General features: G+C 42.1%; 1 protein-coding gene across 1 annotated transcript; it reads left to right on the plus strand.

The window, feature by feature from the left end:
- The first annotated feature begins 60 nt into the window (after positions 1-60).
- LOC111956736 (gelsolin) lies at positions 61-22,216 on the plus strand. The gene is made up of 17 exons (XM_023977296.2): positions 61-152; positions 3,149-3,336; positions 4,988-5,142; positions 9,169-9,330; positions 11,368-11,517; positions 11,967-12,056; positions 12,363-12,495; positions 12,785-12,873; positions 13,166-13,381; positions 13,723-13,856; positions 14,196-14,286; positions 15,635-15,805; positions 19,708-19,882; positions 20,243-20,358; positions 20,566-20,643; positions 20,765-20,825; positions 21,427-22,216. Exons 2-17 carry the CDS (start codon positions 3,156-3,158, stop codon positions 21,585-21,587), a joined length of 2,163 nt encoding a protein of 720 aa, XP_023833064.1. The 5' UTR covers positions 61-152; positions 3,149-3,155; the 3' UTR covers positions 21,588-22,216.
- Positions 22,217-23,933: the final 1,717 nt, after the last annotated feature.

The raw sequence follows: 23,933 nt of genomic DNA on the forward strand, positions 1-23,933 counted from the left end.
GGGGGGGGTCAGTAGGGTGCTCCCATAAACGGCTAAACCCTCCCACAAGCAATTAACAAGGCTCTTTGCCTCTGGAAGAGAAGTCGCATACGCGTCCACATCTGCTCGCGCAACACACATTCTCGTATCCTCCGTTATACATCTGTCAAGCGGTGAGTTACTTTTTGTATTAATTAATGCATTTTTAATTATAATTTGGTTGACTTTTATTCGTTGTTGCGTGACCTGTTGTTTGAACCAGCAAAGGTCCATATGGAAACTGTATTATGCATAGATTTATATCGAGTTTTGTCAAAATTGTCGTGCGCAATATATGTTGTAGACCTGTTGAAGTTTGGCCTTCATTCTTCAACAGTTTTGCGCAAAGTTTCACATGAATTCATACGTGTGACTGATCGTGCATTCGCTCTATTCCTCTCTTGAAGCCTAAATTTGAACCGAAATCGACTGAAACATGATCTCTTCAACTGCTTATTGCTTTTTGTAGTTGTCTAAAAGCCAAACTAATGCCTTTATTTTACCAGTTGTGTCAATGAAGTGTAAATAGGTCTATCACAGTGAAAGAGAGTCGTGCACGGACAACTTGTTACTAGTCTTGATAACATTTCCAGGCATAGGCTACGTCTGTTATACAACACATTCCCTGGAAGAGAAAAATGTCATCATTGAGTTGTGTGCGCGCGTGGGTGTGTTTGTGGGTGCGWGTGTCTCAGCTTCTCGGTCTGTGTCTGTGTGAGAGAGAAAGGTATTTTAGTATTTGGTCATGCAGTGACAACCAAAATGTATGTTCAGTAGAAATGATAACTATCTCACCCAACACATTTGCATTATCCCAAGGTGTTGTTGATTTGAGTGCGATTATATTTTCTCGTCTATCTCGTCAAAGCAGAACCAGACAGATAGTTCATTCATACAAAGGCAAGCACAGTTAGCTGAGGTTACTGGTAGAGGAGTGCACTATTTCTACAGTGTAAAACCATGAAACATGTTTATAACCTAAATCTCAGTCTTTAAAACTTAAACAATAGGCATTTATATTTGCCAATAGTGTTCTCATCTTAAACACAGGTGTTGAGAATGCAAGATTAAACATAATAGGCAGATTTTTCGAGTCGGTTTCCAACCAGGAGAACATATATATCTCCTAAGTGTTCAGATTTTAAACACTAGTGTTTACTTTCCCATTATCCTGTTTAGAGTGCATTTAGTCAGTAAACATGTACGTGACTTTCCATGCCTTTTATTCAGATCAGTGTTAGGAATGTCTGTCACCCTACCTATATTCAGCACAACGGATTCAATAAATATTTTAAATCGTGTAGTGATGTTATTACTCGACTGTGTTGAGTTCATTTCCGTTAACTCCCTGAGTGAAAGATATGTGGGAGGGGCCTCTATCCCATTTCCTAGTATGCTTTGTTGCAGGTTGGTAAAAAAAAAGAAGTTTGTTTTAATATCTCTGTTTCCTCATGCACATGGATTGATGAATTGATCTTATACTATACAAAGATAGATATCTTACCTTTTTCTTAACTAATCCAATTTGTAAGGGGTTGGATTTATTGCACCCATTACTGAGATGGTTGTTCCAGTTTAGATGGTTTAGTTAGCCTTGTATGTTAAGTCCTCACCATAGCAGTCATACTGAGTGATAAAATATTGAAATTATTGTCTATCTTCCCTCCGGGTGGATTCTGATAAGAATTGCTAATCACTTCACAAACCAGTGTATTTTGAATTGCATGTGTCCCATGATCCTGGAGTTTCAGACCACAATGTTGAGGATAACTATGCTACTACTAAAGGCCTTATGTGGCCATAAAATGCTTACTTTTAATTGAAACACATTCACTTAGGCAGCCATTTGATGAAGGCTTCAGAATTATAAGTTATTTAATGCAATGATRATGTCTCTGTCACTAACAAACACAGTCATGGGTGGGTATCTTTCACGTTCACTAAAAAAGGCATGCTGGGAAATATGCAAATATACAGAGGTTTTATACCCTACAGTGTTCAAACAACACCCCCAGTGTTTAGTGTTTAAAACCTAATGCCTAGTACTGTGTTCATGTGATTTAAGAAGTCATACAGCAGATAAATATGTTCTGGTGTTTACAATCTAAACACTGTGACAGGTTTTCATTTAAATTCTCAATACCTTCACAGTGTTACAGAAAAGTGTTTAATTATGTGTTCAGATCCTAAACACTTGGTTTTACTGTGTAATGATTGGTTTTACAGTTATCATACAATAACATCGCTGATGTGAAATGCGTCAGTAGAAGTAGTGGTTTCATAATTATCTTTGCTTCTATTTTCAGTTTAATCTGAGCCATTTTCTTTATGTTCGTATTTTTATATTGTATTATATCTTATTGTTATTGCATTGTCGAGAAGGAACCTGTAAGTAAGCATTTTGTTGGACAGTGAATACCATGTGTATCCCGTAGCATACATAAGACAAATAAAAACATGTAATTTTAAACTTAAATTAGTCTCCCTCATCGTCCTTGTGCCATTTAAATGTCAAAAAAGCATACGGAAGCCAGGTTTATGTCACCATAATCTTGTCCTGTGTGCCTGTGGTACCAAATCTAATTTCTTTGTAGTAGGCCACCACTACTTTCAGAGGAAGTAGCACATTTTCACATATAGGGTTATGTTAATGCTTTCGGTATCTAGTGCTTCAAATATAATCGCTTCTCACAAAATGATCAACTAGATGGTCAAGATAACATGGGTATTTATAACCTCAGTTATGACCGTTGTTAGTTGACTACTACAACCCTAGACTAACAAACCCTATCTGAGGTCCTGTTGAGACAGGCGATAGCTTTGGTTCTCCATACAACATTTATGACAGGTCTGCCTCTCGCTCTCATTCTCATTCTCTGTTAATTTCTCTTTTACAGCCTGTCTTTTTAATTTAAAAGATGGCAGATGCAGTCAAATTACAACAGACAATGCAATGATGAAAACAGTGGCGATAAAGGTTAGAAATGAGAAACTGTCACCATTTTTGAGGAACATTGAGATACGAACATGTTCCCTCTTCCTCTCTCTCTTCTTTCCTTCCTTCCTTCCTTCTGTCCCTCTCTCTCTCTCTCTCTCTCTCTCTCTCTCTCTCTCTCTCTCTCTCTCTCAGAGCCATCATGGTGTCCCACAAGGAATTTGTGGCCGCTGGGAAGGAGACAGGGCTGCAGGTGTGGCGTATTGAGAACATGGACCTGAGGCCTGTCCCCAAGGCCCTACACGGCAACTTCTTCACAGGAGACGCGTACATCCTCCTCTACACCACCGCAGCCCCCTCCCACTACATACACATGTGGATGGGTAAGACACACACACACACACACACACTACACCTACTAGGCTCTTAACAGCCATTTCTTTAGATGTTGAAGAAATGTCACTAACCCCCCCCCTGCCCCCCCGCTAAAATGCTTTGATAATACTCACATTCCTCAACGTAACCACTGATCAGACATGGACTGGACTTGAGAAAGCTATGTAGTGGAGTTATTGGATCTGGGTCACCGGCAGACATGACACAGACAGACTAGTATGGACATATGGATGGGGTATAGATATTCCCACAGACAAGTACACCAGAGGAGGCTGGTGGGGGGAGCTATAGGAGGACGGACTCATTGGAATGGTTGGAATGGAACCGAGTCAAGCACGTTGTTTCCGTGCGCTAGATGTGTTTGGGACCATTCCATTGATTCCATTCCAGACATTACAGTGAGCCCGTCCTCCTATAGCTCCTCCCACCAGCCTCCTCTGAAGTTCGCCCGTATGAATTTCAACAAGAGTGGAAGTCGCGTTCTTTCCCAATCATCAGTTACACTCACTTATAGAAAACGTGACTTTTTCAGAGTGTGTATGTGTGTAAACAGTAACACCCTTTAGCTGTGGTCAATTTACACGTAGACGCTTTGGTAAATCTATATATAGCAGGTATTGCTTGTGCAGAAAATGTTCAGTTTTCTCACACTTGGTTTGAAGTGAGGTGATCACATGAGAAAGCATTCCCAGCAACACACATCACTATGATGCTTTGTCAATGTTGTGTTGCGATAACAGTGATGTTGAAACTCTCCTTCCTGGTACTCACACTCATGTGTGAAATGTATTTGTGTAAATCTATTTGCCCTCTTGCTTTCCTGTCTTGTCTATTAGCTTAATTCAATTGGCTAAAGATCTTTCTGGGCCTGGTAGGCTACATACAAGTACACTTATCTTCAAAGAAAGCCCACATCAAATTAGAAACTCTCTCTCCTCTCATTTCCTTGCTTCTCTCTCTCTCTGTCTGTCTCTTTTTCTCTCGCTGTCTTCCCTTCCCTCCATCTCTCCTCTCTAAACTTCTAGTTTGTCAGTTTGACTTCACAACAAGGCAAACCAGAGTGAACCCAGTGTGCGTGCTGAGCCGTGCTCGCACACATGTCATACCAGTTCCGGGTAGTCATTACCCACCCACAATAGACAGACGGGTCTGGACATGTTTATGTGGTACCTTGCTAACAAGGCTTCATTTCTTTACTGTGGTGCTGGCATTACAGATCTAACATTCTCTATCCCCCCGTTTGAGATCTGAGAGGGATCAATGCAAAATGGCGAACAACTCCACCCACCACGGTTTAACCCCATGTTGGAGCCCTAGGGCCCAACCACAGCAACGTTTACCCGTAGTAAAGGACTGACTGGACCTTGGTGGCTCTGATCAAACCAGTTCTAATATAAGCATTTTCTTGTACTCATTATTTGTATGTAAACCTTGGCATGAAGTCTCATTCCGTCAGCTCGGAGCAATTATTAAAGAATTGTCCAGAACCAAAACAGGCCGTCACCAGACTATACGCCACAGTTCAAATGAGAACACTTTGAATAAAGGCTTGGACGCAAGTCTTTGGTCTGTGCATGATTTTTAGCAATTTCTCTGTGAACGATGTCTCACTTTCTCCCTTCTCTTTCTTCACTCCAGGTGATGAGTGTTCTCAGGATGAGAGCGGAGCGGCGGCCATCTTTGCCACGCAGCTGGATGACTTCCTGGGCGGAGGGCCGGTCCAGTTCAGAGAGGTCCAGAACAATGAGTCCATCACCTTCATGGGCTACTTCAAGTCTGGCATCAAGTACAAGGTCAGTCGCTTTCAACTAACAATCAGACAGATATGAGTTGGGAGAGCTATTATAACTATATAAAATAACTATTTTCCAATGTATGGTCCACTAATGACATTTTGAATGAGATCAGTTATTTGAATGAGAGCAGTCATTTGAATGAGAGCAGACATTTTGAATGAGATCAGTCATTTGAATGAGAGCAGACATTTTGAATGAGAGCAGTCATTTGAATGAGATCAGTCATTTGAATGAGATCAGTCATTTTGAATGAGAGCAGTCATTTTGAATGAGATCAGTCATTTTGAATGAGATCAGTCATTTTGAATGAGAGCAGTCATTTTGAATGAGAGCAGTCATTTGAATGAGATCAGTCATTTTGAATGATATCAGTCATTTTGAATGAGAGCAGACATTTGAAGGAGATCAGTCATTTGAATGAGAGCAGACATTTTGAATGAGAGCAGACATTTGAAGGAGATCAGTCATTTGAATGAGAGCAGACATTTTGAATGAGAGCAGACGTTTTGAAATGGAGCAGACGTTTTTGAATGAGAGCAGACTTTATTGTGAATGAGAGCAGACATTGTTGAATGAGAGCAGACGTTTTGAATGAGAGCAGAGCAGTTGTGAATGAGAGCAGACATTTTGAATGAGAGCAGACATTGTGAATGAGAGCAGGACATTTGAATGAGAGCAGACATTTTGAATGAGAGCAGACATTGTGAATGAGAGCAGACATTTTGAATGAGAGCAGACATTTTGAATGAGAGCAGACATTTTGAATGAGAGCAGACGTTTTGAATGAGAGCAGACATTTTGAATGAGAGCAGACATTTTGAATGAGAGCAGTCAGTTGATGATAAGGAAGTGGTTTTAGAAAGGTACGGGTTGGGGCAAGAGGGGTTAGTCATAGTGACCTGTAATACAGTAACATCTCTGTTATAATACTACAACCATCGGGTTTGAGAGTTTTGCCTCTTGTTGTTCCTCTCACCATCTGTTTTATGTTTCCACAAAAGCCACAGTAAAGATCACAGTAATTTAACCATTTCTGTTTACCATTGGAAACTGGAAACTGGCTTCCTTCTATTTTAGAGTTGCACACTGTGTCCTTGAGAGAGCGGGAGAGAGAGAGAGGGAGGGAGGGAGAGGGAGAGAGAGAAAAATAGACAGAGAGAGAAACAAGCTAGCTAGGGCTGAATATCTGAGGCCTTTGTTACCCTGCAGTCATAAAACATTCCTTCCTGCTGCATCTCTGCCATGGAAAGTTCTCTGTTTTTCTCAGGAGAACCTCTCTTCCTCAGACTGGTTCTGTTTCTCATTTTGGGAATTTCATAAATAGCCACATAACACAACAACAAGCTTTGAATTCCCTTAAGAGGAAAAGAAAAACCAAGATTTATCAATGGTGGAAACCTACAATTATTTGCGTTAAATTGTAGTTTGGACAGTGATATCTATGGTTTGCAAACGGAAATCTGTATTCATATCTGGCTAAGTCTGTGTCTAAAAACGACAAATGAATGCTCTTGAAAGTGCATTGCAGCCTGCGGGGAAGAACCTTCACTCCTCTCTCCCAATGTGCTTTGAGAGGTAGGTGAGGAATGGGAAGGATCTCTGACCTTCTCATCCAATGAATTTTGAGAAGGAGAGCGGATGCGACTAGTCAAGAAAATGCAATTGAGATTCAACTATTAAAGCCCCCGTGCAGTCTTTGTAAAACATTTTTTTTTATCATCACTGTATGTCTAATAAATCACTGTGTGTGTTTATTTAATGAAAATAACTTTCCCTGAGCGGATAAGAGGCAATCCGGAATTTTGATAAAGACATTAATGAGCGAGCTAGGACGGACGTTAGTCAATATAACTATTTGTTCAGCACTTTTGAAATGTACAGCGATAGAATTCAGAACATGGGCCGTTCTTACAGTGTTCTCCCTGTACACCAAGTCCGAAACATAGAATAAATAAAGGGGGTATATAAGCAGACAATGAAAGCTCTGACAATATTCTATGATTACATTTCTCAAAAACATGTGCACCACCAAGTCAGAACAGTAGGTGAAATTAAGAGGGGAAAATAGACCAAATTATTAGGGTGAGGCAAATGGGCTACTAACAGCTTACTACACAACATACACTTAGTATTATTTTCTTAGCTACGGTATACATATCTCCCTGGCATATTACATCATTCATGCAACAGCATACAAGATATTTTTGGACTCACCTTGTTGTGCTGTGCTCACAGGAAGGTAGCGGTTGAACAGGAAGGTAATGTGGCGGTGCTTCGTGATCAAACTTTTTCATCAAGGTCTGGCATTCTCTGGATTTATGGTGCTTTCAAGACAACTGGGACCTATGGGGAAAAAAAGGTCAAATCATGATGACGTCAGTGACCTTCAGATCATAGCTCTAGAAAGAGGCCTGAGTTCCCCATTTACAATTCCGAATTGGATGAAAGTTCAAAACGTATTTTCCCATTAGTAGCTTGTTTTCCCGAGTTCCCAGTTGTCTTGAACTCACAGATTCCTTCCAAACCACTCATTGTTGAATTTGCGATTTCCAACTTGTTGTGTAATGTTTATGTCCAATGGCCGATGAGCCCCGATACATTTCATCTGTAATTTCTCATCATTATTTCTCTTCATATGACAAGGATTAAAAAGGATTTGCCAGTAGATTGTCAACTTGATTCATGATGATGACTGCTAGCTAAGATTTTGAAAGTATGATGTTGACATGATCAGTCCAATCAAAGCTACAGTAGCTATAACGCGATTTGACGTCMTTTTATCTGTGGCCAATGACCTTGAGCCTTCTTGGATGGGCGCTTCTAATGTAACTCTATGGCAGCACCCAAGGGGCTAGAATTTTCTAAGTCCACCCTTAGAATTGGAGGTGACATAGTGTCCCCATGAGTGAGGGTTTTCTAATGATCAATTAGCCTTTTAAAATGATTAACTTGGATTAGCTAACACAACGTGCCATTGGAACACAGGAGTGATGGTTGCTGATAATGGGCCTCTGTACGCCTACGTAGATATTCCATAAAAAATCTTCCGTTTCCAGCTACAATAGTCATTTACAACATTAACAATGTCTACACTGTATTTCTGATCAATTTKATGTTATTTTAATGGACAAAAAATTTGCTTTTCTTTCAAAAACAAGGTCATTTCTAAGTGACCCCAAACTTTTGAAYTGTAGTGTATATTWTTTTGGACATTGTTTGCAAACTGATATGTGACATGTATTAATGCCAAAATAACATGCAAAACAGGCAAGCCCAATAAAAAATGTGTGGCTCCAAACAGGCTCTGCTCCACCTGCCCTGAATGACGGGTCTCCACTGACACCAGCTGTTTATCACTTGATTCTCAGAAAACCCTCTCCTGAATCAGCTGATGTTGCACSATCATTTCCCCACATAACTAAACAGCCAGACATCAAATGTGCATCAAACAACTGTTATGCATAACTTAAAGAACCCCTTTAATGACAGTATTGATTTTTGTTTGATTCATCTTGTTAAAGTTACAATATTCTTTCTGTTAGAGGCATTTGATTCTGCAAATCCATACATTGTTTGGGATATGTGTGCCCATGAAAACTGTTTTCACACCGTGCCAAACGAAATGTTACGGGTTACAGTGCACTTCCSAGATCTCCATACAAGAAGGAGTCCAACAGCAATATCATGGATTTTGTAATTCAATGTGTAATTCAATTGTTAAATGCTTAGTATATGATATAATGACAAACAGCAGTATGATAAATGTAAGGAAAGAAAGGTAGTGTTTAAACATAGGTTTTGATTCAACTCATGAATTATATTGAATGTTACCCCTTTATATCTTAATGTATTCACATGAAAAAAAAAAAGGCAAATTATTACAATTGACTTTGTAACAGCTCCAAACAGTTGTCCACTACAGGAAACACTCACTGGTACCCTAGTTTATAGAGAGACCCACCAGCAAAAAAGCCTCTGATCTCCTCTTTACTCTTTCACCTAATTTGACCTCTCCCATCACAGCAAGGGGGTGTGGCCTCAGGCTTCCAACACGTCGTGACCAATGACATGAGCGTGAAGCGCCTGTTGCACATCAAGGGGAGGCGGGCCATCCGAGCCACAGAGGTGGCCCTGTCCTGGGCTAGCTTCAACCAGGGAGACTGCTTTATCGTGGACCTGGGAAAGGTAACTCTCGTCTACACAGTACAGCCTAGGTGATATGTAGACCTGTGTATATACACTACCGGTCAAAAGTTTTAGAACACCTACTCATTAAAAAGGTTTTTCTTTATTTTCACTATTTTCTACATTGTAGAATAATAGCAAAGACATCAAAACTATGAAATAATACATATGGAATCATGTCGTACCATAAAAGTGTTAAACAAATCWAAATATATTTTATATTTGAGATTCTTCAAATAGCCAACCTTTGCSTTGATGACAGCTTTGCACACTCTCGGCATTCTCTCAACCAGSTTCATGAGGTAGTCACCTGGAATGTATTTCAATTAACAGGTGTGCCTTCTTAAAAGTTAATTTGTGGAATTTCTTTCCTTAATGCGTTTGAGCCAATCAGTTGTGTTGTGACAAGGTAGGGGGTATAGAGAAGATAGCCCTATTTGGTAAAAGACCAAGTCCATATTATGTCAAGAACAGCTCAAATAAGCAAAGAGAAATGACAGTCCATCATTTCTTTAAGACATGAAGGTCAGTCAATACAGAAAATGTCAAGAACTTTGAAAGTTTTTTCAAGTGCAGTCGCAAAAACCATCAAGCGCTATGATGAAACTGGCTCTCATGAGGACCACCACAGGAATAGAAGACCCAGAGTTACCTCTGCTGCAGAGGATATGTTTAATAGAGTTACCAGCCTCAGAAATTGCAKCCCAAATAAATGCTTCACAGAGTTCAAGTAACAGACACATCTCAACATCAACTGTTCAGAGGAGACTGTGTGAATCAGGCCTTCGTGGTCAAATTGCTGCAAAGAAACCACTACTAAAGGACACCAATAAGAAGAAGAGACTTGCTTGGGCCAAGAAATACAAGCAATAGACATTAGACCGGTGGAAATCTGTCCTTTGTTCTGGAGTCCAAATTGGAGATTTTTGGTTCCAACCGCCGTGTCTTTTTGAGATGCGGTGTGGGTGAACGGATGATCTCCGCATGTGTATTTCCCACCGTAAAGCATGGAGGAGGAGGTGTTATGGTGTGGGGGTGCTTTGCTGGTGACACTGTCTGTGATTGATTTAGAATTCAAGGAACACTTAACCAGCATGGCTACCACAGCATTCTGCAGCGATACGCCATCCCACCTGGTTTGGACTTAGTGGGACTATCATTTGTTTTTTCATCAGGACAATGACCCAACACACCTCCAGGCTGTGTAAGGGCTATTTTACCAAGAAGGAGAATGATGGAGTGCTGCATCAGATGACATGGCCTCCACAATCCCCCGACCTCAACCAAATTGAGATCGTTTGGAATGAGTTGGACCACAGAGTGAAGGAAAAGCAGCCAACAAGTGCTCAGCATATTTGGGAACTCCTTCAAGACTGTTGGAAAAGCATTCCAGRTGAAGCTAGTTGAGAGAATGCCAAGAGTGTGCAAAGGGGTGGCTATTTGAAGAATCTTAAATATAAAATATATTTTGATTTGTTTAACACTTTTTTGGTTACTACATGATTCCATATGTGTTATTTCATAGTTTTGATGTCTTCACTATTGTTATAGAATGTAGAAAATAGTAAAAATTAAGAAAAAYCCTTGAATGAGTAGGTGTTCTAAAACCTTTGAATGATGATGTAGGTGTTGGTATTTGAAAGCTAGAGTCAGAGCTTTTAGCTAAGTTATATGATGAGCAAAATGATGTGGCTACACCATTGAAGGGACTCTGTAGTCGGTAGAATTGGTGAAATCATCACCATTAACCTGAACTCATATTTACAGCACCTCACATCTCTGTGTAAATCATGCATTGACGTCAATGATTATTTGCATAACATTTCAAGTTAGGCATCTCAATATAGGAGTTCAAGCCTGAAGGGCTATAGCTAAGTAACATTAGAAGCAAAAATGGTGGACACCAGAAATCACATAGTTGAATTTCAATACACGTATAGAGCCCTTAGGCATCGAAAAGACATGTAACTAGGTGACACTGGAAAGCTAGCTAAACCTTTTATTTCCTCGGTCTTCTCCACTCTACCTCTTCCTCAGGATATCTACCAGTGGTGTGGCAGTGAGTGTAACCGTTTTGAGCGTCTGAAGGCCTCCCAGGTGGCCATTGACATCAGGGACAACGAGAGGAACGGCAGGGCCAAACTCCACATGGTGGAGGATGGGGCTGAGCCACAGGCACTTACTGAGGTGAAGGATAGGGATACACACACACACACACAAGAAAATCAATCATACTTATACATGTACAGTATCCAAGTAACATTCAAATATTCATCATTGGAAGTGGTAATTACTGTATAACATATCGTAAAATGGTGCTATACATTTTTTAGGAGTTTCCTGGTTATTGAAATCACCTTCACTGTGGGAATGCAGATGGGTACAAATGCCTTTTTTGTACCCTGTGCCACTTCTGTGCCATAGCCTTTTGCTAAACTGCCCCCCCCCCCAAACAAGTATATGGCAATGTCTCTAAGACTAACGAGAGAGAAAATGATAAATAAAAAGGGGGAGAGAGATAGAGAACGTGAATAAGAGAGAGAAAAGAGAGACTGGCCATGCATGTGTATGGGGCCTGGAACAAGGCTTCTCTGTGTTTCTGTATGAAGCTAATCTTCCATGTTGGATCCTCATAGACTCTGGGGCCCAAACCCAGTATCCCCCCTGGCACACCCGATGATGAGAAGGTGGACACCTCCAACAGGAAGAAGGGCGCCCTCTACATGGTAACTGATGTTACTGCACTTTTCTGTTTAGCATCAGCATCATGATTTGTCATTGTTCTTATCTCATTGTTCTCTTCTCTTGATAATGGTGTTATCCATTTCAGTTCTCACATATTGTTGATCTCTCAAGCTTATTGACGTACATTGTAGATCTCTGATGTTGTATATATTTGTTGATTCCATATTGATCCCTTATTTATATATGGGAATCCGTAGAGAAGAACACATTGCTTTTCAAGGGAGTACTGTCAACATATGTACAGGATGAATATGTGTCTGTTGATATCTAATCCCTGTGTTTTGTAGATCTCCGATGCCTCTGGCTCTATGAAGTCATCGGTGGTGGCCTCCTCCAGCCCCTTCAAACAGGCCATGCTGACCGCTGAGGAGTGCTACATCCTGGACAACGGAGTGGACAAGAACGTCTTCGTATGGAAAGGTAGGCTACTCTTCTCCTCTTCGCTCTGCTTTTGAAACATTTGCCAGGATATTGATCATTATGTGACGCACTTTGACGAAGCAAGTCGATTATCGGAAAATATGTAACTTCTGGGAAACAGCTCCGTCTGGCCAAAAATAGTGTCGGGGCATAAATGGCTACCTCAACGTGTAATGTTTTACAGAGTTCTCTCTTTACGTATTTGTTTTAGCAATCGTCAGGTTTTTTTTTTAGAGTCTTGTTGAGTTGGGTTGATAATTTAGCATCCCTATCTGTTTCCCCTTCACAGGACCCAAGGCCAACACATCGGAACGTAAAGCAGCCATGTCAGCAGCCCAGAAGTTCATCAAAGAGAAGGGCTACTCCGATAAGACACAGGTACACTGATGGAATAACGGGAAGTTTAATTTTGAAAAAAAAACATTTTGACCATTCCTAGGTCTTGCTCAGGCACTACTAGGAAATGGTCCAAATTTTGTTAGCCATGTCCACTTTCCCCCCCAAAAAGTGACTTAAACTTTTGAACGATAATGAATATTAAAAAAAGATTGATAGTTTCACATAACCATAATTCCAAGTTTMATTTATCACTCAGCTATTGGAACGAACGTGAGATGAATTTGTGGTTTATGGCAAACAAAAAACGTGTATTTCTTCTTCGGCCCTGCAGATCCAGGTACTTCCATCAGGAGGCGAGACCACTCTTTTCAAGCAGTTCTTCAGTGACTGGAAGGACAAGGACCAGACCACAGGTCCCAGTAAGGCCTACAGCATCGGCCGCATTGCCAAGGTGGAGCAAGTGCCGTTCGACGCCTCCTCCCTCCACTCCAATAAAAACATGGCCGCCCAGCATGGCATGGTGGATGATGGTAAAGGCAAAGTCCAGGTAAAACACATAATACTGGACTACAATGGAAATAACTAAGTCAAGGATCTCAAACWAATTTTTCCCAGGGTCTGTCTGTTTATATTTACATAGACAACCACGGGCCGTATTAAATCATCTTTTGGGCCGAATGTGGCCCACCACCCGAACGTTTCAGACCCCTGAACTAAGTCTTTGGACTTTACTGTGTTTCTATCTTAAATTTAGGAAAGTTCAGGCAAATACAAGGTTTTGAAGCAGCAGTCAGGGTGCTGGGCACTTTCAGAACAAATCAGGGCAGCAACATAAACGTTGAAAATGATATTGTGAGTGAGCACCCCTAACTATTGCTTTGTTTTCAGATCTGGCGTGTTGAGGACRGTGATAAAGTGGCTGTGGATCCCTCCTCCTACGGCCAGTTCTATGGWGGAGACTGTTACCTCATCCTCTACAGCTACAAACTGGGAGGCAGGGAGCAGCACATCATCTACACCTGGTCAGTACATATGACATCATCCACAACTATGCTGTAAACATGACATCATGTATTTAYACCTAGTGAGTGCAAATGACTAATCATCTACTGTGCACCTGGACAGTGCAAATGACATCGACACCAGGTTTGTGTACAACAAATCAGTTACACAAAGGGGGCATTTTACCTAACCCTAACCTGTTCTGGAATATTCTGAAACACTTCCACGTGTCCTCCTGAACCTAGTTCATAAAGAAAGATGTATCTGAAATGAGCATGGCAAACTGACTCAATACTTTTATCCCATATTTGATACCGGTGTGGTTAACATGTTTGCTGGTTTGTGTGTGTGTGTATCAGGCAGGGGCTGAAGTGCACCCAGGATGAGCTGGCTGCCTCTGCCTTCATGACAGTGAAGCTGGATGACTCTATGGGAGGAGCCCCTGTTCAGGTGGGTCTCTTTACTCTACAGCTCATCTTCCTGTCCCCAACGCAATCGGTGTCAATAGCACAGCACAGTCAATAGCTATGACGGTGTGGCGTTTTTATTCGTAAGGGCACTGGACAAAGCACTTTCAGTCAATAGGTCAAAGGTTGTCAAGCCGTTGCATTTATTGTGGTTCATAACGCCGAATAAAAAAAAATTATTAACCAGATAGGCCAGTTGAGAACAAGTTCTCATTTACAACTGCGACCTGGCCAAGATAAAGCAAAGCAGTGCGACAAAAACAACAACACAGAGTTRCACATAAACAAACGTACAGTCAATAACAATAGAAACATCTATATACAGTGTGTGCAAATGGAGTAAGGAGGTAAGGAAATAAATAGGCCATAGTAGCGAAGTAATTACCATTTAGCAAATTAACACTGGAGTGATAGATGTGCAGGTGATGATGTGCAAGTAGAAATACTGGTGTGCAAAAGAGCAAAAAAAGTAAATAAAAACTATATAGGGATGAGGTAGGTAGATGGGTAGATAGATGGGCTATTTACAGATGGGCTGTGTACAGCTGCAGCGGTCGGTGAGCTGCTCAGATAGCTGATGCTTAAAGTTAGTGAGGGAGATATGTCTCCAGCTTCAGCGATTTTTGCAATTCGTTCCAGTCATTGACAGCAGAGAACTGGAAGGAAAGGTGGCCAAAGGAGGTGTTGGCTTTRGGGATGAACAGTGARATATASCTACTGGAGCGTGTACTATGGGTGGGTGTTGTTATGGTGACCAGTAAGCTGAGATAAGACAGAGCTTTACCTAGCAAAGACTTATAGATGGTCTGGAGCCAGTGGGTCTGGCGTCGAATATGTAGCGAGGGTCAGCCGACGAGAGCATACAGGTCGCAGTGGTGGGTGGTATATGGGGCTTTGGTGACAAAACGGATGGCACTGTGATAGACTGCATCCAGTTTGCCTGTGCATGTATGATCTTTTGCCAAGGGCAGCTGCTGCGTTGGTATCCAGTCTCTAGCAAATGAGGTCATTTTATTGAGTCTCCTATGCATTTTGTCCTGTCTTTATAGACGGAATAATTGTGTGGAAAGGTTTTGATACTGACCAGCAGAGGGCAATCACTCTTTGTTTTGCTTCCAGTTGGGTGTTTCAAGCAGTTTTGTGCTTAACATTTTAATGGGTACCACCATATTGGCAAATAATGTTACATCGTGACAGTTCGGTATATTAAGGACAGCAACCTTTGTCTCAATTTTCATGAAATCAACAGAATGACCCATCACTTTAGAATGTTTTTTCTGAATCTACATCATTATCATTAAGTGTCCATGTTTGTCTATTTCCCCCTACAGGTGCGTGTGACCCAGGGCCAGGAACCCCCCCACCTGATGAGCCTGTTCCAGGGCAAGCCCATGATGGTCCACATTGGAGGAACGTCCCGTAAAGGAGGACAGACAGGCACTGGCAGCACACGACTCTTCCACATTCGGCAGTCCTCCACCCGCGCTACACGAGCCGTAGAGGTGAGTTCTCAGTGTGTCTTTGTGTGAGGGAGAGGAAAAGATAAGTCAGTTCGGGTTCAACAGGGGTATATTATTTATTTATTATTTTTATTTCACCTTTATTTAACCAGGTAGGCCAGTTGAGAACAAGTTATCATTTACAACTGCGACCTGGCCAAGATAAAGCWAAGCAGTGCGACAAAAACAACAACACAGAGTTACACATAAACAAACGTACAGTCAATAACACAATATAAAAATCTATATACAGTGTGTGCAAATGTAGAAGAGTAGGGAGGTAAGCCAATAAATAGGCCATAGAGGTGAAATAACGCTGGAGTGATAGATGTGCAGATGATGATGTGCAAGTAGAGATACTGGGGTGCAAAAGAGCAAGAGGATAAATAACAATATGGGGATGAGGTAGTTNAGCAAGAGGATAAATAACAATATGGGGATGAGGTAGTTGGGTGTGCTATTTACAGATTGGCTGTGTATAGGTACAGTGATCGGTAAGCTGCTCTGACAGCTGATGCTTAAAGTTAGAGAGGGAGATATAAGACTCCAGCTTCAGTGATTTTTGCAATTCGTTCCAGTCATTGACAGCAGAGAACTGGAAGGAAAGGCTGCCAAATTAAGTGTTGGCTTTGGGGATGACCAGTGAAATATACCTGCTGGGGCGCGTGCTACGGGTGGGTGTTGCTATGGTGACCAGTAAGCTGAGATAAGGCGGGGCTTTACCGAGCAAAGACTTATAGATGACCTGGAGCTAGTGGGTTTGGCGACGAATATGTAGTGAGGGCCAGCCAACGAGAGCATACAGGTCGCAGTGGTGGGTAGTATTTGGGGCTTTGGTTATACAACGGATGGCACTGTGACAGACTACATCCAGTTTGCTGAGTAGACTGTTGGAGGCTATTTTGTAAATGACATCGCCGAAGTCAAGGATCGGTAGGATAGTCAGTTTTACGAGGGTATGTTTGGCAGCATGAGTGAAGGAGGCTTTGTTGCGAAATAGGAAGACAATTCTAGATTTAATTTTGGATTGAAGATGCTTAATGTGAGTCTGGAAGGAGAGTTTACAGTCTAACTAGACACCTAGGTATTTGTAGTTGTCCACATATTCTAAGTCAGAACCGTCCAGAGTAGTGATGCTTGTCAGTCGGGCGGGTGCAGGCAACAATCGGTTGAAGAGCATGCATTTAGTTTTACTAGAATTTAAAAGCAGTTGGAGGCCACGGAAGGAGAGTTGTATGGCATTGAAGCTCGTCTGGAGGTTTGTTAACACAGTGTCCAAAGACGGGCCAGATGTATACAGAATGGTATTGTCTGCGTAGAGTGATCAGAGAATTACAAGCAGCAAAAGCGACATCATTGATATATACAGAGAATAGTTGGCCCGAGAATTGAACCCTGTGGCACCCCCATAGAGACTGCCAGAGGTTCGGACAACAGGCCCTCCGATTTGACACACTGAACTCTGAGAAGTAGTAGTTAGTGAACCAGGTGAGGCAATCATTTGAGAAACCAAGGCTATTAAGTTGCTGCAGGGGGTGCTGAGCTGTTGGCCGGGGTAGGGTTAGCCAGGTGGAAAGCATGGCCAGCCGTAGAAAAATGCTTATTGAAATGATCGATTATGATACCCTTACCTATTAAGATGGGAGATGCGGGAAGAGGGTCTTGGCGGTGTGGGAAGGGATGGGAAACATGGTTTCCGGGTGGGGAGGAAGGATGCGGGCGGGTGGATGGGGACTGAGGGGGCTGGGGGGAATGGGCTGGGGAGGGGGAGCCTTTTTTGTTTATTTTCCGAAATACAAAATATTACAAAACTGGTGATACTGTTTATCTTTGTATGTATTTCTCCTTATTTAAAAACGAATAATGTACCCACGGGTACAAGAAAATATATGTGAAAATATGAAATGCAAATATGATAACTGAATATATGAATATATATGACTTTTAATGTTATACCTATACCCGTAACTAGGGCTGTTGGGTTAATCATTTTACCGCCACACTGGCAGTCATTGTCATGACCGCAGTAAAATTCCACGGGACCGCTGAGTATAGGTAATCTCCTTTTATGCACTCTGGACATGCTTRGTAGTACCCATCTCGCCAATGACCATCAGGTTGCCAATAGCCTGGTACTCAGGGCTCTATTGTCCCTCCATCAGGTCCTAATGGCCTGGTACTCAGGGCTCTATTGTCCCTCCATCAGGTCCTAATGGCCTGGTACTCAGGGCTCTATTGTCCCTCCAAACAGTCCATCATGGCCTGTGTACTCAGGGCTCTATTGTCCCTCCATCAGGTCCTAACGGCCTGGTACTCAGGGCTCTATTGTCCCTCCATCAGGTCCTAATGGCCTGGTACTCATGGTTCTATTGTCCCTCCATCAGGTCCTAATGGCCTGGTACTCAGGGCTCTATTGTCCCTCCATCAGGTCCTAATGGCCTGTACTCAGGGCCTCTTGTCCCTCCCATCAGGTCCTAATGGCCTGGTACTCATGGTCTCTTATTGTCCCTCCATCAGGTCCTAATGGCCTTGTACTCAGGGCTCTCTTGTCCCTCCATCAGGTCCTAATGGCCTGGTACTCAGGGCTCTATTGTCCCTCCAGAGAGAGGGGCTGTCAACAGTTGAATGAAATATGTTTCATTGTGAAAACATGTTGCTATTGATGTTTCAGAACAGATTTCACTTGGTTTCCCAAATGAAGCACTGGGTACCTGCAGGAACAGGGTTGGAGAGCCCATGGCATGGAGTTTGGTCGGAATATAACCTGTAGCCCAGCGAGAGGCTGCGTGGAGTGAAATAATTGGAGTAGCCTACCTGGCATGATTGAAAAACGAACAGGCGGGAAAGTGGCCTCCATTCGCTATGGTGCATATGGATGACGTCGTTTCCCCCCTGTTCCTGCCCATTTGATAATGGTCCATTCTAAATCGAAACTAATTTGACATATTGTTAAAGACAAGATTACATTGAGAATAGTCTGATGGGTGAAAATATGATCACTTGATGAGAGAACAACATGTGCAGCCTGAGGCAAGGAACAGAGCACATGCTTTTTTTGCGACTTTCTCAAATCATCAATGGCCTATAGTCGCATCATGCAGCCCATATATGTTTTGATTTCTACAACGTTCTAAGGTTTGTATCATTCACAACTAAAGTTGCCAAATAACTCTAAATCTAGCGTATAGGWTCTGATTCAAATTAGCACTTTTATGCTCAACATAGCCACTTCCTCTGCACACTCGTTCTGGAATGGGAAAAATATCCTTTCTATTTTATTCAGCTAAGTTCAATTATATTCTTCTCACTATAAAATCATATAATATAAAATAATGACATGGGACTTATGAGCATAACTTATCTGCTAAATAAACAAGCCTACAGCCTATGGCATGGCGCATAGCCCGACAAAGAGTAGGTCAACTCATATTCTGTTCTTCTGAAATACATTTTCTTCATATCATAATGTTTGTTTAGACCCGCCTAAAATAAAGAATGGATTTATTGTTATGGTGTATATTAAATTGCTTTATTAGACTTTTTTCAATGTAGATGTTCCAAAGGCGCGTATCAGTGGCTTGTATGCGGCTTGTATGCGTGGAGACCTGGTGATACTGAGCGTGTTTATATGAATTAACGGTCAATTACCGTGAGACAGGCAGTATTTTGCTGACAAAATTGTATGACCGCCACAGCTCTACGCTGTAACCCCCTTCTGAAAAAATGACAAACAAAATAAAAAGTTGAGATAATGACCATTGGTGCGGGAGGAGGATTGACAGGCCCTTAGAAGAACATCTAAAACTATAATATAGTAGAAGTATAGAAACAGTGTAGTATAAGAAGTAGGATTCTACTTTTACCAGACCACTTCTGAACACCTCTTGTCTTTTTCTCCCTGTCAGGTAGAGCCCTCCGCTTCCTTCCTGAATGCCAATGACGTGTTTGTGCTCAAATCTCCCGATGCCATGTTTGTGTGGAGGGGTGTGGGCGCCAGCGAGGAGGAAATGGCCGCCGCCAAGCATGTGGTGGGCATCCTGGGTGGCAGTGCCAGTGATGTGACTGAGGGCAAGGAGCCAGGTAAGGATTTCATGTAGTATTCCATCTTTATTGTATTAGTGGGGTGCATCTCGATAGTCCAACGTGTCTTCCTCTTCTTGTCTTATCTCCTTCATCTACACTAGGCTGAAATCACAGGATAGGTAAAGGCTATTTGGTGTTGGCATCCTCTCATGCATTTGCTTGACCATCTACCTTTTTTCAGATCAGTGTTGATGAAGGAAAGGTTACAAGGAGAGGAAACAACTTTAGACAATTGAAATGTGCCCCTAAAATAACACAGGAAAGAGATAACATCACACATGCTAATATCACAACAAAACACGATAGTGTTCCCGAAGAACCAATGAAATGAATCTATGCTGGTCTTACCTGTCCTAGCTGGGTTCTGGTCTGCCCTTGGAGGAAAGAAGGAGTACCAGACCTCCAAGGGTCTGCAGAACATGGTCAAACCTCCACGCCTATTTGGCTGCTCCAACAAGACCGGATGCCTCAGCGTAAGTGATGGGAGTGTTGTTGAGTGTGTCTATCGTCGCGTGTCTCTTGGATAGATAGCTGACTACTCAATTCAACCCCCAATGAGAAATTCAGTGTCACTCCGAAGGAGAGAACATTGCATAGGTAACACAATGTGGAATACTACAATGCAAAAGTCCAATGTGCCCRTGTTCCACAGTGCTGTATTTTAATCCTCCAATCACCAGGTGGAAGAGGTTCCTGGAGACTTCCAACAGTCTGACCTGGCCACTGATGATGTCATGTTGCTGGACACCTGGGACCAGGTGAGTGAAGCTCCTCCATCATAATCACAATTCACAAGCTTGTTCATCTTCTGCTCTCAAAAAACAATGCAGAGTGAATCTGAAAGTCTAGAAGCTAACAGCATGTGTGGCCTCCCCACAGATCTTCCTCTGGATCGGCAACGATGCGAATGCAGAAGAGAGGACTGGAGCACCCAAAATAGGTACGAGAACACGCAGAGAAACACACTTTTACAGTGGCCCCTACTCAGGATCCAGACGGGGGTCACAACTGATTTAAGAAGAACATGAGTTATCTTATGACGCTCATTGTATCTAGCTATATAATCAAAGGATGACCTTTATATTAGTAAAAGGTTGTTTTCTCCCTCCGACGCTCACCATTGCATACAGTTGAACTTGAAATTGGTTTCAGCCTATGGTTAAAGCTTCACTTTCTGTGGCCTTCATAAAAATATTTTCTGGATCAAAGCATTATGAGTTCCTTTTGTGACTTAATAACATAACAGTACTGTATTTCTGGTCTCTCTCTTTAGCCAGAGACTTGGACTGTCACAATACAGGAATAATGTTTATGCTCTTTCATCCCTCCCTCTCCCTCTCCCCCCTCCTCTCTCTCTCCCCTGTCTCTTATACACATCTAGATGTGTATAAGAGACAGGTCATAATACAGGAATAATGTTTATGCTCTTTCATCCCTCCCTCTCCCTCTCCCCCCTCCTCTCTCTCTGTCTCTTATACACATCTAGATGTGTATAAGAGACAGGTCTCTTCCCCTCCCTCCCTCTTCCCCTCCCTCCCTAGCTAAGGACTATGTGGACTCAGACCCCTCTGGACGCAGAGGGCTGCCCATCTCCACCATCAAACAGGGGGCAGAACCCCCAACCTTCACTGGCTGGTTCCAGGCTTGGGACCCCAAAATGTGGGAAACAGACCCTCTGGAAAGAATCCGTGCCAGCTTCTAAATGCAAAACTCCACCCACCCCCTTACCTATCTGCCACTTACCCATACCCATACCCTTGCCACTCCCATGCACTGCTGTTTGGGAGTTCCTGCCTCTATTCTGTACCAGTGCACTGCACCGCTCTGTTACTCTAGCTTGAAAAAAATAACATCATGTTGTCGTTTTTAAAGATGTATGAAATGTTTGCCTAGCATGTTTTTTTATTTCCTGTTAGAGCATATCTTTGGGAGCCTTCTCACTCCAGTAGTTCTACTGTATTGAATCCAAAAGGTATTTGTTGCCCTTCGTCTTGATATGTGATGCATGCTGCATTTTAACAAGATAAACTACATGGCCAAAAGTATGTGGACATGCTCATCGAACATCTCATTCCAAAATCATGGACATTAATATGGAGTTGGTCAATGTTTGTCTATGGAGATTGTGTGGCGGTGTGCTCGATTTTATACATCCGTCAGCAATAGGTGTGGCTGAAATAGCCGGATCCACTCATTTGAAGGGGTGTCCACATACTTTTGTATATGTAGTGTATCTAACTGAAGAAATACGTGATATCTTTTTGACATTATTTTTGATGATTCTGAAATGCTATTACAGATGGCTTTTAAATAAATTCCTAGTATTTTAAAGGATTGTCTTTCTTCTGTGGACTGTGGTAGAAATAAGAACATGTTGGTAGCCTACATTTTCTATGTTGACAGGAGCACACATGGACAGGAATGACAGCAGAACAGTTTCACACTTTTAATATCAGTACAACCTCTTTCTCCCATGTAACATTTCTCTGTCTTCTGAAGTTGGTCAAATGGTGTAAAAAAACGTACCTAACTTATGAGAACAGAAAACCATAGTAGCCGTCTAGGATACTGTAAAAAAGGAAGACGCCAAGAGAATGTTACCCTTTTACGCACCATTTGGCTAAGGAGAGTTGCCTGAATTCCTTCTTCCCGCTTTTAGAGCTACAGTGGCAGAGCGCTTGGCATGATTGACAGGGTGACCTTGATCGAACTGCTCATCAGCCAGTCTCGCGGGAGCCTGGGCAGACAGCTCTTTCCCGCCACTCTTCGGGAAAGTGAAAATGGTTTGCTGCTTGCCATGGCTCGAAGAAATGACATGAAAGCTTCTTATACATTAGCTTTCACAGCTGTACAGGCCTACAGGGACTTCATGAGAAACTGAGAAAGGTTCATAGAGAAACAAAGTGCTGAAAGCTTTCTGTTTTTCTGCAAGAGAGGAATAAGCCTATAGGGTAGGCCTATATATGAGTGAGTGACCCACATGGCAGGCCTGTGTAGGTAAGGCATTCTGGTCAAATATGCTGAGTGCCTTTTAATAGGTTGAAAGCTTTTGGTTAGGCCTCAGTTTACTAAGTATTTGAAATTGTAGCTAGGCTTTTAATCTTCAGTAGGCTACATCAAGTTCATTAATTGGAACTCAGGTAGACTGGCTCCCGAGTGGCGCAGCAGTCTAAGGCACTCAATGCTAGAGGCGTCACTACATACCCTGGTTTGATCCTGGGCTGTATCACAATTGGCCCAGCATCATCCGGGTTAGGGGAGGGTTTGGCCGGGGTAGGCTGTCATTGTAAAATAAGAATTTSTTCTTAACTGACTTGCCTAGTTAAATAAAGGTTAAATAAAAATACATTTAAAAAAATACTGTCTTCTACTACAGGTGTAGGCTTCTGTAGCTAGGCCTTGGATTCCTTAAAGTTTAGACCTCCCAAAATCCACATGCTAAAGTGAGGGGGGAAAACATAGATTATCCTTGCACCCATGTCACTGTGAACATGGCGGTCACTATATTTGACCTGTTTCTTAGACTAGGCTTCCTTCTCTTGTCACCAAGTAAAGTGACATTTAGAAGTGACATTTGTCCTGTAACCGCTTGCGCGCGTGACAWATACGCCCACTCCTTGCGCGCTCGCTACCGCTCGCCTCCCTCCAACACTATCTAAAAAAATGATAAGTGGTTTATAGGTGGTTTTAGCCTCTCAATAATAGGCTATCTTTGGCGCCGCAGACAGAGATGGGAYCACACAACAAAACAGTAAGCTAAAGTGTGCATAAGCTTTAATATTTGCACAAGGAGTCCATAACTTTCCATTCAATAATTTGCATGAAATCTCCTMCTTCACACATTAATTTCTCTAAATAAAGAAACGTGATAGGATACTTTTTGTATAGGCTGATCCATAAATATCACACATATTCAGACGTAGGACATTTATGGACTAATAGAGTTTTTAACATTGGTAATGAGGGGAAAATCACGTCAAGATCAAAACACTTCAAGCTTCACTGAAAACTTTCCTTTGCATAGCCCTTGGCTGGCATAATAGAGGCT

The sequence above is a fragment of the Salvelinus sp. IW2-2015 genome, linkage group LG32, assembly GCF_002910315.2.
Source record: "Salvelinus sp. IW2-2015 linkage group LG32, ASM291031v2, whole genome shotgun sequence".
NCBI classification, from domain to species: Eukaryota; Metazoa; Chordata; class Actinopteri; order Salmoniformes; family Salmonidae; genus Salvelinus; species Salvelinus sp. IW2-2015.